Source organism: Silene latifolia, chromosome Y (genome assembly GCF_048544455.1).
Source record: "Silene latifolia isolate original U9 population chromosome Y, ASM4854445v1, whole genome shotgun sequence".
NCBI lineage: Eukaryota > Viridiplantae > Streptophyta > Magnoliopsida > Caryophyllales > Caryophyllaceae > Silene > Silene latifolia.
Window position 1 is genome coordinate 199,722,546 of NC_133538.1, and position 17,872 is coordinate 199,740,417.

The following is a 17,872-nucleotide window of genomic DNA, read 5'->3' on the forward strand; positions in this document are numbered from 1 at the left end:
GATTTTCTTGCCCCCATACATCACCACAAAATGGTAAGGCCGAGCGAAAAATTCGTACCATCAATAATATCATGCGTACCCTTCTTATTCACGCTCACATGCCTCCCAATATGTGGCACCATGCCCTCGATATGGCAACTTACATCCAGAACATCCTCCCTAGCAAAGCCAACCTCTTCGACTCACCTACAGCTAGTCTCTATGCCCGAATTCCGGCCTACACACACCTCCGCACCTTTGGATGTCGATGCTTTCCTCATATCCCTCCCTCAACCATTCACAAGCTAGCTTCCCGTGCTACACCGTGCGTCTTCCTCGGCTACCCGTCTAATCATCGAGGTTATAAGTGTATGGATTTGGCCACTCGGAAAATTTTCATAGCAAGACACGTTACGTTTGATGAGTCTACCTTCCCCTTTGCCGAAACATTTTCCCCAACCAATTCCACTTACGAGTTTTTATCTAACGACCCGACTCCGTATATGGCTGCCCATATCCAGCGTCCTTCACCCCATGGTGTCGAACCTGCAGCCCCGGACACACCACCCTCACCCCACACACCCGTGTCGACCCCTATCCCTCATACTCCCCCGGAGGTCAACACGCCTACTGTGTCCACTGCCCCCTCACCGTCCCCCACACCTCCCTCAACCACGACCTCTCCTCCCCATACCCAACCCACCTTGTCTCCACAAATGACAACCCGTGCTCAGCGTGGTATCTTCAAGCCAACTCACCGGATGAATTTAAGCGCCACTACTAGCCTGTCTCCCGTGCCAAAAAATCCTATCGACGCTCTTAATGACCCTAATTGGAAAAATGCCATGAAAGATGAATTTGATGCGCTCATTAAGAATAAGACTTGGATTCTTGTGCCTCGACCCCCCGATGTCAATATTACTCGTTGTATTTGGCTATTTAAGCATAAATTCAAAGCTAATGGTGATTTGGAGCGATACAAAGCTCGATTGGTTGTCAATGGCAGGTCTCAACAGGTTGGTGTTGATTGTGACGAGACATTTAGTCCCGTGGTCAAGCCCACTACCATTCGGACGGTCCTCAACCTTGCCGTTTCAAAGAAATGGTCCATTCGACAACTTGATGTGAAGAATGCATTTCTTCATGGTAATTTGGCTGAAACGGTATATATGTATCAGCCACCGGGTTTTCGGGATAACACTCACCCCGATCATGTCTGCCTCCTCAAGAAATCTCTCTATGGCCTAAAGCAAGCACCGCGCGCGTGGTACCATCGATTTGCTACATTTGTCTCGACCATTGGTTTTCAAAATAGCAAGTCTGACACTTCTCTTTTTATTTATCGCGACGGTGACAATACGACTTATTTATTATTATATGTTGATGACATTGATGGGGCATATTCTGCACCCGCTGACCGAGTCAACATATTGAGCAAGGTCAAAGATATCCACAGCAAGTCAATGTATTAGACAGCCTAACCGACTCAGCCTGTCGGCCTGTCACTTGGGTCTCGGCTAAGCAACTAGCCAGCCGGGAGACATATCCGCGTACTCACATCCAAGTCCCCTCGGCATGGAGTCAACCAGGCCAGCCGGCCTGCCATGGGTCCCTCGGCCGAGGGTAGAACAGTCTTTTCACCTGCTCTGCCACTTGGCCACTACGTGACAAAAGGTGAAAGTCTATAAATACTCCTCAACCCTCATTGAGAAAAGGATGCAATAATCGACAATTCATCCATAAACTCATTATTAATCTGGTATAAACTCCCTTATCTGTCTACAATATACTTTGCCAAGTAACACACAACTTAATCTCTTTAAGTTTAATGACTTGAGCGTCGGAGTGAGTACGCTCGGTACCAAGCCGAGCCCTCAGTTTGTTCATCTTTACAGGAGAGAGCGAAAGGAAGAGACAAGCAAAGACACCATTCAACAAGCTTACGTGGACACAAATCTTGCTCCGGAATTACACCCGGAACAATTGGCGCCGTCTGTGGGGATCCATACTAAAAGCTGGTCACCTACCTTACAAAAAAAAAAAAACCATTCAAAGAGCTAAGAAGATGTCAAAACAGCCAGAACTTGTGAGTGTAGAAACTGAATTCTACCAGGATGAGACATTCCCTAATTCTGAGATCGGGCAGTCCCCCACCGGCCGAGTGATTGAGCCGGTGAAGTACGGGATGCCAAGAGAGCCAGAAACACGTGGTCAGACAGCCCCTCAATGCCTTTGTCCTCGAAGTCCCGATGCCGACCAAACTGAAGTTGCCGCCCCTATCATACAAAGGGGATAGCGACCCAACCGACCACGCCGAGGCTTTCGAGTCGTACATGTCGGTATGGGAGCAGCCTGATGAGGTGTGGTGCCGAGTCTTCCCAACGACCCTCCATGGCATGTCTCAGAGTTGGTACAAGGGGCTACCTAATGGCTCGGTGTACTGTTATGCCGACCTAAGGGACAGTTTCATAGCCCAATACGCTTGCAACAAACGAAGGGCCGTGGAGACATCAGATATCCTGACTATCCGACAGGGGGAGGACGAGTCCCTCCGGAGCTACGTCAAGAGATTCGACGCTAAGGTTTAGCAGATTCGTGAGCTGAACACCGAACTGGCGGCCTTCACACTGATGAAAGGCCTGCCGAAAGGCGAGTTCAAAAATGAGCTCATCAAGTGCGAGGACCTCAACCTAGACTCCGCCAGAAAGATTGCCGATCGAGCCATAAAGGTGGAGGACTATCACAAGACCTGGGTAGGCCACAGTGAAGCTGTGCCCCCAGAAAGGAGGAGCCGCCGGAACAATGTAGATGAAGGACGCCGTGACATGAATAGGTCACGGCCTGAGAGATTTAATAGGAAACAAAACTCGGCGGGCGCCGGGGGGAGTTCGGGACCATACACCCCGAAGCGGTACAGCGGTCTCACCCCCTGGTTAAATCACCGGCCGAAGTCTTTGCCCGAAGCAAGAACGAAGGGCCGAAATGGGCAAGGCCCCCCAAGGCGAGGGGGGACGGCGACCTTAGCCAGTTCTGCGACTACCACGGCCAACCCGGCCATAAGATCGACAACTGTCGGCATCTGAGGAACGCCATCGAGGAGCTGATCCGAAAGGGGGCCCTCAACAAGTATGTAGGTGGAGGCCCAGAAACAAGCTCCGACGGGACGAATAGAAAATCAGTATTCCAGAGGATGGGAGTGGTCCAGGTTGTAACCGGAGGAAACGAGAACGGTGGGTCAGCTAATGGGCACAAACGGCACCTAAATGAGCTATACCAAGCCATCAACTTTGTGCCCAAAACAGCGACCCCCGCTTCCACCGTCCCCGATATAACCATCGGAAAGAAGGACTACGAAGGAGTCATCGCCCCGCACAGCGACCCTCTCGTAGTCCACCTAGACATAGCCAACCACTTGGTCAAGAGGTGCCACGATTGACACGGCGCCTACACAAACATCATGTTCGGGGAGTGCTTTCTCAATCTCGGTCGAAGATTGAAAACCCGAGCCCCGCACCAACCCGCTATATAGCTTCTCCGGGGCCGGCCTGGTACCCCGGGGTCAATCGGACTGCCGGTGATGTTTGGCCAAGCAGATGCGGCCAAAAATGTTTGGTCTGAGTTCGTGGTTATTTATGGTTCGTCCGCCTACAATATCCTAATAGGCCGGGTCACTTTGAGCGAGGCTGATGCTGTGATGTCCATCCGGGCCTTGACATTGATGTATGTCTCAGACCGGGGGGAAGCACAAAAGCTCGTCTCAAAGGACGAGAGAGACGAAATTGTCAATGTCCAAGTATCTGCCAGAGGGTGCAACATGCAATCCCTCAAAGTGGCGAAAAAATCAGAGAAAGGGAAGGGCCCATCCTTACAACAAGAGGGTGATCCGATGAGCACCAACAACGTCGGCATGGTCGAAGGAGCCCAGACCGAGGAAGTGGAAATTGACTCAGGGCGCACCGTAACTGTCGGTGTCGGCCACGGGAGCCAAAATTCGAGCCGATCTCCTAGACCGCGAGGAAGAACAAAGACGTCTTCGCATACTCAGCCACCGAGATGCCAGGCGTGAGCCGGGAGGTGATCGTTCACAAGCTGAACGTACTCTCCACCGCTCGCCCTGTCAAGCAGAAGATGAGGAACTCCTCGGCCGAAAAGGATGAGGCCATCAAGGCCGAGGTAGATAAACTATTAGAGGCGGGCTTTATCATGCCTTGTACTTACCCTGAGTGGCTAGCAAATGTTGTAATGGTGAAGAAGTCATCAGGGGGGTGGAGGATGTGTGTTGATTTTACAAATCTTAATAAAGCATGCCCTAAAGATTGCTATCCCTTGCCTCGAATAGATAGTTTAATTGACGCAACGGCAGGCTACACTATGCTGAGCCTGCTCGACGCCTTCTCAGGGTACCATCAGGTATTCATGGCCGAGGAAGACATGCCTAAGTGCGCATTCATCACCATACACGGCACATACATGTATAAAATTATGCCGTTTGGTTTGAAAAACGCTGGCTCAACTTACACTAGGCTGGTGGACAAAGTGTTTCAAGATAAAAAAGGGCGAAACATCGAGGCTTACGTCGACGATGCTATTGTAAAAAGCAAGTCTGACAGCGAGCACTTGGCCGACTTGAGCGAAACATTTTGTTCACTAAGGAAATATAAGATAAAGCTTAACCCAATGAAATGCAACTTCGGTGTCCGGGCCGGCAAGTTCCTCGGCGTACTTGTCAGCGCCAGGGGAATTGATGCCAATCTAGATAAGATCAAAGCAATATTAGACCTGCCGGAGCCGAGGAATCGAAAAGAGGTTATGATACTGACCGGGAGGATGGCGGCTCTTGCCCGCTTTATTTCTCAGTCAGCCGACAAGAGCACTCCGTTCTTTACGGTGCTGAAAGGGAATAAAGACTTTTGCTGGGGGGAGGAACAGAGTGCGGCTTTCAAGCAACTGAAAGCCCACCTACTAACTCTTCCGACCCTGTCCAGGCCGACGCTGGGGGAGACGCTATACCTATATCTAGCAGTTACCTCGGCCACGGTCAGTGCCGTAATTGTCAGATAAGAAAACAAGCAGCAACACCCAATCTACTTTATCGCCCATACACCGCCGCTGCCGAAAGAAATTACCCGCTGATTGAAAAAGCGGCCTTCGCCGTCGTCGTTGCCGCAAGAAAGTTAAAACCCTACTTCGACGCACATCCCGTGACGGTCTTAACCGACCAGCCATTGGAGAAAGCCTTAGAAAAATTCGAAAAATCAGGCAGACTTATCAAATGGGCAGTGGAGCTATCCGGCTTCGGCATTCAGTACAAGCCGAGGCCTTCGATAAAGGGGCAAGCACTTGCAGACTTCCTAGCCGAGTGCACATACCAAGAAGAATCAAATCCCGGTGTGTGGGAAGTATACACCGACGGGTCCTCCACGGCAAACAGCTCAGGAGCCGGCATCCTTATCATCAGCCCTAACAGGGACGAGTTTGAGTACGCCTTGAAATTTACCTTCTCGGCCTCAAATAACGAGTCCGAATATGAGGCGGTGATAACTGGAGTCGAGTTAGCTAGAGCTGCCGGGGCGGAGCATGTTGTGTTGAAGACAGACTCACTCTTAGTGGCTAATCAAATCAGAGGAGAGTATGAGACTCGAGACGATGGGATGATAAGGTATCTGGAGAGGGTAAAAGCTGACACCTCAAAATTGAAATCTTTCCAGATACAGTGCATTCCAGTGTCCGAGAACAACCGAGCCGACGCTCTCTCAAAACTTGCCAGTTCAAGCATCAAGAATGTCGAATCGAACCGTCTTTGGTGGATATCGGGAATGCTAAAAGCATCACCGAGACCGTCTGCGCATGGTGGGCGACATCAAGCCGAGACGACGTGGATGACTCGATAATGAAATACAAACCGACAAATGAGTTCTTTGGAGGACCGCAGTCTCTCACGAGAAGATAAGAAGGATCGCGCAAGGTACTTAATGTTCGAAGGAGAGTTATACGAAGGTTTGTAATAAGGCCACTCTTGAAATGTGTCGGCCCAGCCGACGCGGAGCTATCTTCGTGAGAGATTCACGAAGGCATCTGTGGACATCACATGGGGGCAAGAACGCTAGCCCACAAATCTCTCCGAGCCGGCTACTTACGGCCCACCATGCTTGAGGATTCAGAGCAAAGACCAAGAAGTGCAAGAATTGTCGATGCATGCTCCGGTGATACATGCTCCTTCCCGAGACCTGCAACCGGTGCTTAGTCCCCTTCCATTTGCACAGTGGGGTATGGATTTACTAGGGCCATTTCCGACGGCCTCCGGAGGAAGAAAGTACCTAATCGTCGCCGTTGACTACTTCACCAAATGGGTCGAGGCTGTCGCGGTACCTGCCAAGACCACGGCGGCCGTAAGAAAGGTGATTTGGGAGAACGTCATAACTCGATTTGGGTTGCTCCAAGTCATGGTATTTAACCACGGCCGAGAGTTTTGGAGCGACATGGTAATGAACTGGTTGGAGGAGCTCGGTATCAAATTTGCATATTCCTCCGTCTGCCACCCTCAGAGCAATGGGCAGGCGGAAGTAGCTACTAAAACAATCCTAAACGGGCTGAAAAAGAAGGTTGAAGATCTAAAGGGAAGGTGGGCCGATGAACTACCCGGCGTCCTGTGGTCCCTTAGAACCACGGAGAAAGAAGCAACGGGGTACAATCCATTCCACCTAGTCTATGGGTCTGAGGCCGTCCTGCCAATTGAAGCAGCGGTGCCGACATTCAGAACGCGAACTTTTGACCCAGTCGAAAATAAGGAAGGCCTGAGAGCCTCCCTAGACCTGGTCGAAGAAAGTCGAGACACGGCACGGCTCAACTTGGCAGTGTATCAAAACCGGATGAGAAGAGCATACAACCGTAGGATCCACAAAAGGGACTTAAGAGTAGGAGATCTAGTCCTAAGAAAGTCGGCCGCCACAAACAAAGGAAACGTCCATGGAAAAATGACGGCCAACTGGGAAGGATCCTACAAGGTGGTTGAAGAAATGAGGCCGGGGACATACCGGCTGACGGACATGGAGGGTATTCCTTTGATGAGCCACTAGAACACGGACAACTTAAGGAAATATTTTGTATAACGGCGGAGGTGTCTGAGACCGTTGTGGACACCCCAACGCGTGATTACACCTTATGAAGAATAATCCAAGTTCTCCGTCAAAATACTTGTCCTCTCCATAGTCATGCCAGAATAGACGCCACGGCCAAAGCCGGGCAGTCACGCCAAATGCAGTTGATACTCGCGAAAGCGACCAACATGCTTAGGAACGTATAAGTACAGTTGAGACGCAATTCTAGCCGCCTCGGCCAACCGAAGGCCCGGCAGAGGAAGCGATCAATATGTCTACAGATATGAATGCTGTCGAGCCGTAACCTCGATTGCCTCGGCCAAAACCGGGAGTGACGGGGACACAACGACCGATACGCTAATAGGAACGTATAAGTACAGTTGAGATGCAAATCTAGCCGCCTCGGCCAACCGAAGGCCCGGCAGAGGAAGCGATCAATATGTCTACAGATACGAACGCTGTTGAGCCGTAACCTCGATTGCCTCGGCCAAAACCGGGAGTGACGGGGACACAACGACCGATACGCTAATAGGAACGTATAAGTACAGTTGAGACGCAAATCTAGCCGCCTCGGCCAACCGAAGGCCCGGCAGAGGAAGCAATCAATATGTCTACAGATACGAACGCTGTCGAGCCGTAGCCTCGTTTTACCTCGGCCAACACCGGGGGCGACGGGGACACAACGACCGATACGCTAACATGTTCACAACGGTGGTTGGGAAGCGCAAATTTGACCGCCCCGGCTAAGACCGGGGGTGGTGGAGGAAGCGACCGACATGCCAACATGTTTAAACGTTTAAGTACAATTGAGATGCGCCTTCTAACTGCCTCGGCCAAGCCGGAAGTAAAAACGAAAAAGCACTCAATATGTTGAAACGTAAGAAGACAACTTAATGGAGGCAAAATAAACAAACTATTAAAAATGTTTACAGGATGAGGCAAAACAAAGTCGACAGCCGTCCCCATAGGGATAGCCTAAACACAACCTACCAAAAGTTTAAAACAAAAAATATAACAAAAGGTTACAGACATAAAACTTGAAGCGCCAAAAGGATGGCAGGGAGGAAAGGCTCAATAGTTGGCCCCCGAACAGCTGAAGCTGTCTGAAGGGCCGGGTGAATCTGGTGACGATCGCCCGTCTCCCTATGCTTGTTTCTGCTCGCCACCGGCAGCAGTAGCAGCATCACCATCAGTGGGCGACCCAGAAACCGACTTGGCAGCTTCACCTGCCTTTGCCCTCTCAGCTTCCTCCCTCGCCGCCTTCACCTTTTCAGCATGGGCCGCCTTGGCCTCAGCCTCCTCAGCGGCCTTTGCCGCCTCTGCCTTCTCCGCAGCCTTTGCCTCCGCAGCAGCCGCCTTCTTATCAAGAAGCCGGTCAAAATCTTGCCACGGGAATGGGTCTTTAGGAAAGAGCTCTTTGATTACTTCCCTGGTAGCATCTTCGGCCTGGTCCCGGTACTGGGCACACATGTTAGGGATGATGACAGTTTGGAGCGTCTCAATGTCCTTCTCCCTATGAGCAAGGATGGCCTTTGTGTTCCTGTGCTCCTACGCCTCGGTCAGATGCAGGGACTTCCATTTTTCCCTCTGCTCGACCATAGCATCGTAACCGCCCTGAAGCTTCTCTCTCAACTCCCGCAGCTTAGCGGCGTAAGCCAACGCAGCCTCAACCTTGGATCTCTTGGCTAGGACCCGCTTCTCAGCTTCCTCCTTAAGCTTTTGCTGAGTGAGGAGGTTCTCCATGGTGGCGACGAAGTCCTTCTTCGCCTTCTCGGCCTCTTTCTTAGAAGCAGCAAGCTCAAGCCTAAGCCGTTCGAGCGCAGGAGCTGCCTCAGCCATGAGCTTTTCTTGCTCCATAATGTGAGTGCCGGCTATGTCAGTCCACTTCGCCAGCCTCTTAGACAACCTTGCACCCTCCGCCGCAATCTGAGCGGGGGAAACCTTCAGGGATGAGGAGTCGACGGTGACATTTTGATTGCCCGTCTGCACAAGCCGCTTCTCCAATTGCCGTTCAGTGGGACCGGCAGCCGGCGGCGGTTGATCTACAAAAAATTCAGACAAAGCATCCATGTCAACATTCATTGACATGTCAGAGAGCCTGTCATCAGGAATGCCTAAAGAGCCCGCTAAATCCGAGCCGTAGGTTAGATCCGTACCAGCTTTGGCCTTCTTGGTTGGAGGGCCGGCTGACCCCTTTTTTTTTTCCGCATCGATAAAGAAGCGGCGAAAGGCGTTGCCCCTTTTCTCTTGTTTGAAGGAGGAGGACCCTCCGCAACGGTGACCTCCTCTTCAACATCAACGATGACCACCTGCTCCTTTTGGGTTACGGGGATTGAAGGTTGAGCTGGGGTTGACGCGCCGTTGCGCTGCGCAGACGTTGTCTTTGGTTTCGTAGCGCACGGCACACACGGCAATCTGCGCCGAGCCGCCGTCACATGCGGTGCCTTCAATCTTTGCTCCATAAGTTCGTGAGGAGTCGGCCTGCGATCACGTGGTCCGGCCTTAGGATGCAGCTCAACAACTCTCCCGTTCTCGTCAAGTCCCAACCTCTTGAGGACGGAGACAGGCAGTTCCGGGCCAAATCGGTCTGCAGAAGAAACGAAGCAGGAGTTAAGTAAAAGAAATAAACCAAAATTCAAATACAGAAACATAAAAAGCAAAGATGGGCCTCACACCGACCCCACTCACCCTGTTCGAGGGGCGGTATGAGGCCGACGCGTGTGACGGCTCATCCCGAAGAATGATCTGCGTCGGGGGCATCCATCCCTTCGGCGTGCCATCCTTCTCTCACCTCAAACAGCCTCATTGCCCGCATTTCGTCCTCATTAAGATAGACCTGTGGCGTCCATCTTAAGCTTACTCCGGAGACATATTTGTCATGCTCCCCTTGGTTCTCACACCGCAAATTGACGCGGCTCTGAAAGGATCGGGGCAACGAGTAGTCCTCCGGAACCTCAACGTATACCCACCGCCCCTTCCAGTCCTTGCAAGAAGTAAGCTTAGAGACGGTGATATAGCCCGGCTCGGTCTGTATGCTGTACCACCCCGGGCCGCCTAGGGTAGTCTTTTTAAGATGGTGGAGCTGGCGGAAGAGGTTCACCGTTGGGGCCTCCCCTTTAAAAAGGCACAACCATACAAAGCCAATAATCGTCCTGATGGCCAACGGATGCAGTTGGGCCACGGCGACATTCATGGCTTTAATAATGGCAAAGAACGTATTCATTCGGAGGAAACCGGAGCCCATACTCCAGGTGTCTGATGTATACGCCGATACAACCCTCGGTAGGGCAACAGACGGCCTGACCCTCCTCAGGGATAACAATTCTATACCCCCTGCCGAAGGAGTAATGGTGTTCAAAAAGATCAGAACCGGAGCAGCTAGCGAACTTATTCGTCCAGGCAAGATCAGGACTGATCGAGCAGGGATCACCGTGCCACGAAACAAGCGGCCTCTCTACGGCAGAAGGGGTCGCCTCATCATCATCATCATCCTCAAAACACTCCAAAAATTTTGGATCAATCTAAGGAGAAAGCGGCTTGGGACCCCCAAACCCTATCGGGGTGACAACGAGTGCCTCCTCTTCATCAGGACGCGACGGTTCGCCCCCCGGCGCAGAGGTACTGGGTTTAGCATCCGCAGAAGACATAGTGACAACAAAAACTTAACAATTAAAAAGTTGGAAAAATTTGTTTGTTTACCTTGGAAAAGTGCTACGCCGAGTAACGCTTTGAAGACTAGAGAGAAATTCCTTCGAAAAAACTAAGAGAGGGAAATTTTTTTTGAGAAAATGAAGTTTGATGGCCAAAAAACGGGGCACACTGCTCTATTTATAGAGCAAAGCCCATGAAACGGACCAATCAGGGCAAGGCCCATGAAACGTCAACCAATCAATGCCAAGCCACGTGTCAAGCATGCAGCCACGGAATGTCAATCGACAAACAGTTACAAATCTTCTTCGACACGCTCCTTGGTATCTACTCGCCACCGGCCAGCTGATCAACAAAGCAAAGACAGCACCGGCCGGCGGCAATCAAAAGTACAAACGGCACTCTCAACCTTGGTCTCGGCCAGCGCCATTTTCTTTTCCACATAGGATGTCCATTACACATCCATGTGGAGGGGGGATATGGTACGGCCCAATGGTAACCAAGCCGAGGAAGAAGAAGCCGGGGAAGATGTTCAACTTGCGCAGAATACGCTCAACACTCATCGAAGGTCCATACCACGGCATAGACTACGCTGGGGGCAAATTGATGGGGCATATTCTGCACCCGCTGACCGAGTCAACATATTGAGCAAGGTCAAAGATATCCACAGCAAGTCAACGTATTAGACAAGCCCTAACCGACTCGGCTCGGCTGTCGGCTGTCACTTGGGTCTCGGCTAAGCAACTAGCCGGTAGGAGACATATCCGCGTACTCACATCCAAGTCCCCTCGGCATGGAGTCAACCAGGCAAGCCGGCCTGCCATGGGTCCCTCGGCCGAGGGTAGAACAGTCTTTTCACCTGCTCTGCCACTTGGCCACTACGTGACAAAAGGTGAAAGTCTATAAATACTCCTCAACCCTCATTGAGAAAAGGATGCAATAATCGACAATTCATCCATAAACTCACTATTAATCTGGTATAAACTCCCTTATCTCTCTACAATATACTTTGCCAAGTAACACACAACTTAATCTCTTTAAGTTTACTGACTTGAGCGTCGGAGTGAGTACGCTCGGTACCAAGCCGAGCCCTCAGTTTGTTCATCTTTACTGGAGAGAGCGAAAGGAAGAGACAAGCAAACACACCATTCAACAAGCTTACGTGGACACAAATCTTGCTCCGGAATTACACCCGGAACAGACATTATTTTGGTCACTTCTACTAATTCTTTAAGAGTGCAGATCATGTCACATCTCAGCTCCGAGTTCGCAATGAGCGACCTCGGCCCATTAAATTATTTTCTCGGAGTTGCTGCTGTCCGTCATTCTAAGGGACTGTTTTTGCACCAACAAAAATATGCCGAGGACATTGTATCTCGCGCTAAGATGCAATCTTGCAAGCCTGCTCAAACTCCAGTCGACACAAAGTCGAAATTGAGTGGTTCTGCCGGTGCTCCTGTTTCGGATCCCACCCTTTATCGTAGTCTCGCCGGAGCTTTATAATACCTTACCTTCACTCGACCCGACATATCATATGCCGTGCAACAGATTTGCTTATTTATGCACGATCCCCGTGATGCTCACTTCGGTGCCCTCAAACGGATCATTCGCTATGTGAAGGGAACGTCACACTATGGCCTACACATCACCGAATCCTCTGCCGCCAAGCTCACTGTATACAGCGATGCCGATTGGGGAGGCTGTCCCGACACCTGCCGGTCTACATCCGGTTATTGTGTCTATCTTGGTGATAACCTCATTTCTTGGTCTTCAAAAAGACAACCAACACTTTCTAAATCCAGTGCTGAACCCGAGTACAGAGGTGTAGCCAATGCCGTCGCCGAATCATGTTGGGTACGTAACTTATTGCTCGAACTACATTGTCCTATTCGTAAAGCAACATTGGTTTATTGCGACAACGTATCTGCCATTTATCTTTTGGAAAATCCAGTTAATCATCAGCGTACGAAACATATTGAACTGGATATTCACTTTGTCCGGGAAAAGGTCGCTCTTGGTCAAGTTCAAGTCCGACATGTTCCGTCGCGGTACCAATTCGCAGATGTGTTCACTAAAGGGCTTCCTAAAGTTTTGTTCGACGATTTTCGCGCCAGTCTCAGCATTCGACCACCTCTCGCTTCGACTGAGGGGGTGTATTAGAATATGTAAATATTCCATATAGTTTTGATATTATCCTTGTAATATTTAGTTTGTTATTACCTAACCTATTTAGGAGATTGACTCTCCATAATTAGTGGTCAACCCATGATTCTAGGCTCAATCAATGGGATTAGTTTCCCTAAGATATGTTTGTATGATTCATGATTGTATATATTACGTAGGAATATCAATGAGAAAATCATCCGATTATACACTTTTACCCCTCAATATTGTATTCCTTGAACAAAAATTCTACCGTCCTTCTGGAAGACGGTACTCCTCACACACAAATACAATCTACCCAAGTGTAATATTATAATGGCTTGTGTGTGAGGAGTACCGTCCTCCGAAAGAACGGTAGCATTACTCTTCCTTGAATACCTTTCTCACTCAAGGTGGACTGTGGACACATAGATAGACCCCATTACTATAAAGAACCCACCCTTTTACACCCTCTCTCTCCGTTCATACAACACCACCACTTGCTCAGTTGCTCCCTTCTCTTTTCTTCTCTTCTCTTCCTCTTTTCATTTTCTCTACTTCTCATCAACCATGTCTTTCTAGGGACTTGCACAATTACCAACAAACAAACAAAGAAACAACATCTCATTTATTATTCTACCCATCTTCATTTTAAAGAAAAAAAATGGAGAAAATGACTTTTGTGAAAAATGGTGGTGTGCTAAGGTTGCCTCCCGGCTTCAGATTCCATCCCACTGATGAAGAACTTGTTCTTCAATACTTAAAATGTAAGTTCTACGCTTCTCCTTTGCCTGCTTCCATCATCCCTGATGTTGACCTTTGCAAGTCTGACCCTTGGTATTTACCTGGTAATTTTCTTTCCTTTCTACCTTTTATGCTTCCATCATCCTCATGAGAACCTTCCCTTATCATACCGTGTCGATTTGAACGAAATTAGTTAATTGGTGGGTGAAATGTGTGAGCAGGGGACAAAGGAAAGGAGAGGTACTTTGTGACGGGCTTATCTTTGCCAGTTGCCATCCAGTACCACACACAAAGATCTTATACTTTTCTTACTTGTCTATTGTGAGAATATAATCCCCTGATTTGGGTGATTATGTTAGCTTGATATATATAGGAGAATTACAAGATACAATCTTATGGTTTCCTGATTACAAGGCCTAAACTATGGAAACAATATATACGATTCCTATAAACGAGCTAACTAAATATTTACAGAATATTTATTTACTAATATACCCCCGCAGTCGGAGCGGGAGGAGAGCGGACGCTCAGACTGGAACGGAACCGTGTAAATAAATGACGAGGCAGTCCCTTGGTAAAAATGTCAGCGTATTGATACTCAGCGGGAACATGTAAGACACGAACCGTTCCAAGGCGAACTTTTTCACGCACAAAATGAATATCAAGCTCGACGTGCTTAGTGCGCTGATGTTGAACCGGGTTGCCCGAAAGATAGACGGCGGAAATATTATCGTAGAAAACCAAGGCAGCACGTTTAATTGGTACGTGAAGTTCAAGCAAGAGGTTTCGGAGCCAAGAGATTTCGGCAACAGCTTTAGCGACACCACGGTACTCAGCTTCGGCACTAGAAAGTGAATCAGTTGCTTGGCGTTTGGACGACCAAGAAACCAAATTATGACCAAGAAAAACACAATAGCCGGAAGTGGAACGCCGTGAGTCGGGGCAGCTCCCCCAATCAGCATCAGAATAGGCAGTAAGCGAAAGCGATTGGTCTTTGGTGATGGTTAAGCCATGGTCTATAGTGCCCTTAATTTAGCGCAAGATGCGCTTGAGAAAATTAAAGTGCGGCTCGCGTGGGGCATGCATGAAGAGACACACCTGCTGAACGGCATAGGTGATGTCGGGCCTGGTAATGGTAAGATATTAGAGAGCTCCAGCAAGTCGTCTATACAACGTTGAGTCCGGAAGTAAAGAACCAGAAGTAGCACTCAGTTTGGAACCGGGTTCGACGGGTGTAGAGGACGGATTACATGTTGACATATTTGCTCGACTAAGAATTTCCTGCGCATAATTTTACTGGGATAAAAACAGACCAGAAGCGTTCCTGGTGACACGAATTCCAAGAAAATGATGTAGCGAACCAAGATCACTTATAGCAAACTCACCTGACAATTCGCGAATGATGGACTGAAGGAGATGATTGCTAGATGCGGTGAGTAGGATGTCTTCAACATACAGTAAAAGATAAGCCATTTCCGAACCGGTATTGAGGACAAAAAGGGAGGTATCACAGGTACTATTAGTAAATCCACGAGACAAAACAAAAGTAGCAAATCGGTGATACCATGCCCGGGGGGCCTGTTTAAGGCCGTACAATGATTTTTGCAGCTTACACACGTGATGAGGTGCATTTTTATCGACAAACCCGGGCGGTTGATGCATGTAGACGGTTTCTGTTAAGTCACCGTGTAAAAAAGCATTCTTGACATCCAATTGACGGATAGGCCAAGAACGAGTAACAGCAAGGCTTAGCACGGTGCGAATAGTTGTCGGCTTTACAACGGGGCTAAAAGTTTCATCACAGTCAACGCCAACCTGTTGTGTTTTTCCATTTACCACGAGCCGAGCTTTATAACGCTGTAAGGAACCATCTGCATTAAACTTGTGACGATACAACCACATACATCGTATAATAGGAGCATTAGATGGTCTCGGTACAAGTTCCCAAGTCCCGTTATCAATTAAAGCACGGAATTCATCAGTCATGGCCGTATTCCAATTTGGGTCCTGAAGGGCGAGGTGAGGGGATTTTGGCAGCGGAGATAAGGGTGGTTTGGTGGAGGCGGTGAGAGCCCGAGGCTTGAAAATACCATTCATAGCTCGGGTTGTCATGGTGTGGTCACGGTTTAGGGGAGGAGGTGGAGGCGGAGGCGGTGGAGAAGGTGGTGTGTAATGGGACAGAGGCGAGGCAGAGGTGGGAGTTAGATGCGTGGCAGTAGTGGAGACATGTGGGCTGGGCGTTTGGTACAGGTTAGTTGGGCTGGGAGTTGGCTGAGGAGTTGTAGGGGAAGCATTTGGGCTGGGAGTTGGGTGAGGAGTTGTAGGGGAAGCATTTGGGCTGGGCGTATGTGGGCTAGTGGGGATGGTAGGCGGAGGAGTTTATGGTGTGGGTGCGGCGGTTTGGTCGTGGGCAGGAGGGGGGTCGAACAACATGGGGTTAATAGGTTCATCAGGTGGACGAAGGAAGGCATAATCAGTTGGTGTGGATGTGTTGGACTCAGCAAACGGGAAAATCGACTCATCAAAAGTAACATGACGGGAGAGAATAATTTTACCGGTAGACAACTCGAGACACCTATAACCACGATACTCGGATGGATATCCTAGAAAGACACAGCAAGTGGATCGAGGGGCGAGTTTGTGAGGGCGTTTGGCAGAAACGTTAGGGTAGCATGCACAGCCGAAAACGCGCAAGTGTTCATAGGACGGGTCTTTGAGATATAGGATAGACGTTGGGGTTTGGTGTCCAAGAATTTTTGTGGGTAATATATTATGTAGATGGACAGCGGCGTGGGTAGCATCAACCCAATATTTTGCGGGAACAGACGCATGATAAAGAAGGGTTAAGGATATGTCATTAATTCGACGGATCATACGTTCGGCTTTCCCATTTTGAGACGATGTTTGTGGGCAAGAGAAACGGAAGACAAGGCCATTTTGTTCGGCCAATTTGCGAAAAGCATTATTATCAAATTCCCTTCCCAAGTCACATTGAAAGGCTTTTATTTGGCTATGGAATTGTGTTTTAACCAAGTTTGTAAATTGTTGTATTCGCGCAAATGTTTCAGATTTGAACTTTAAAGGATAGATCCAATCATAATTTGTAAAATTGTCAATTAATAGTAAATAATATTTGAATCCACTAACACTTACGATCGGTGAAGTCCATAAATCGCTGTGAACTATATCAAATGGCGCGATAGTAGCAGACGAAGAATCATGAAAAGGAAGACGGGTATGCTTGCTAATTTGACATGAATGACACAAATGTGAACTAGAATGTTTAATACAATTTATTCGAGACTTAAGAAAATGTAAAATAGAAGCTCCGGGATGACCGAGGCGATAATGCCAGAGATCAGGATCAGACTCATTGACGAGGTGACACTCAGGCTTGGGCAAACTCAGGCTGGACGGGGATGACACAAGATATAACTCGCCGTCACTGTTGCTCCTCAAAATCGTTTTCCCATTCGTTAAATCCTTCACAGAGAAACCACACGGGTCAAATTCGACACACATTATTATCCTTAGTAAATTGACGCACAGAGATGAGGTTTTTAATAATGTGAGGTGCATAAAGAACTCGGTTAAGGTACAATTGGCGGTTTTGGGTAGGTATTAAGGACGTGCCAGAACCGTGAATGGGAATACTAGAGCCATTACCAACGAAAATCGATTTAATTGTGCTTGAATTGAAAGGGGAGCGAAGAGTACCTGAGTCGGACGTGATGTGTGATGAGGCACCAGTGTCCATGTACCAGGGGCCGACTTCATACGGGTTCATCGACATAGCCTGAAAGGCCTGAGCCAAATCAGTGGGCTGAGGGGGCTCGTCCTAGGTGATATACGCCTGGCCATAGGCGCGTTGCTGCTGACCACGAGGGCCTCCTCGGTTTGACGAACCAGAGGGGCGTGAACCATATTGCCACTGTGGCCATGGTGAAGACCAACCCGGATAGGTTGGATATGGGCACGGTGGAGGAGCCCAGCTTGCAACCCAAGGAGGTGGTGGTCCCCACGTGGGTGTCGGAGACTGATTGTTATTGTTATTGGGTCCCTGATTTTTCCCATAATTGGGATGGCCACCATTATTGTTCGAACCCGATTTGTTGTTGTAATACCTTCGACCACCGTTGCGGTTGCTGTTATTATTGTTATTGCCTCCACGAGGCTGATTTGTCGAAGGAGGTGAGTCAGGCCAAGTAGATGACTCGACCGGAGGTGCAGGTGGTGCAACAAGGGCTGTAGGCTGATCATCG

The 17,872-nt window shown here is 49.1% G+C and overlaps 1 protein-coding gene across 1 annotated transcript; it reads left to right on the plus strand.

Annotated features, from left to right (window-relative positions):
* The first annotated feature begins 695 nt into the window (after positions 1–695).
* Positions 696–12,227, plus strand: LOC141629815 (putative mitochondrial protein AtMg00820). The gene is made up of 2 exons (XM_074442755.1): positions 696–1,142; positions 11,967–12,227. Exons 1-2 carry the CDS (start codon positions 696–698, stop codon positions 12,225–12,227), a joined length of 708 nt encoding a protein of 235 aa, XP_074298856.1.
* The last annotated feature ends 5,645 nt before the right edge of the window (positions 12,228–17,872 follow it).

Bases quoted from the DNA above. Each gene is read 5' to 3' on its own strand.
- LOC141629815 (XM_074442755.1), top strand. From the start codon at position 696: ATGACAACCCGTGCTCAGCGTGGTATCTTCAAGCCAACTCACCGGATG. The intron at 1,143-11,966 runs GTATATATGTAT...TTAAGAGTGCAG, and splicing joins ATGGTAATTTGGCTGAAACG to ATCATGTCACATCTCAGCTC.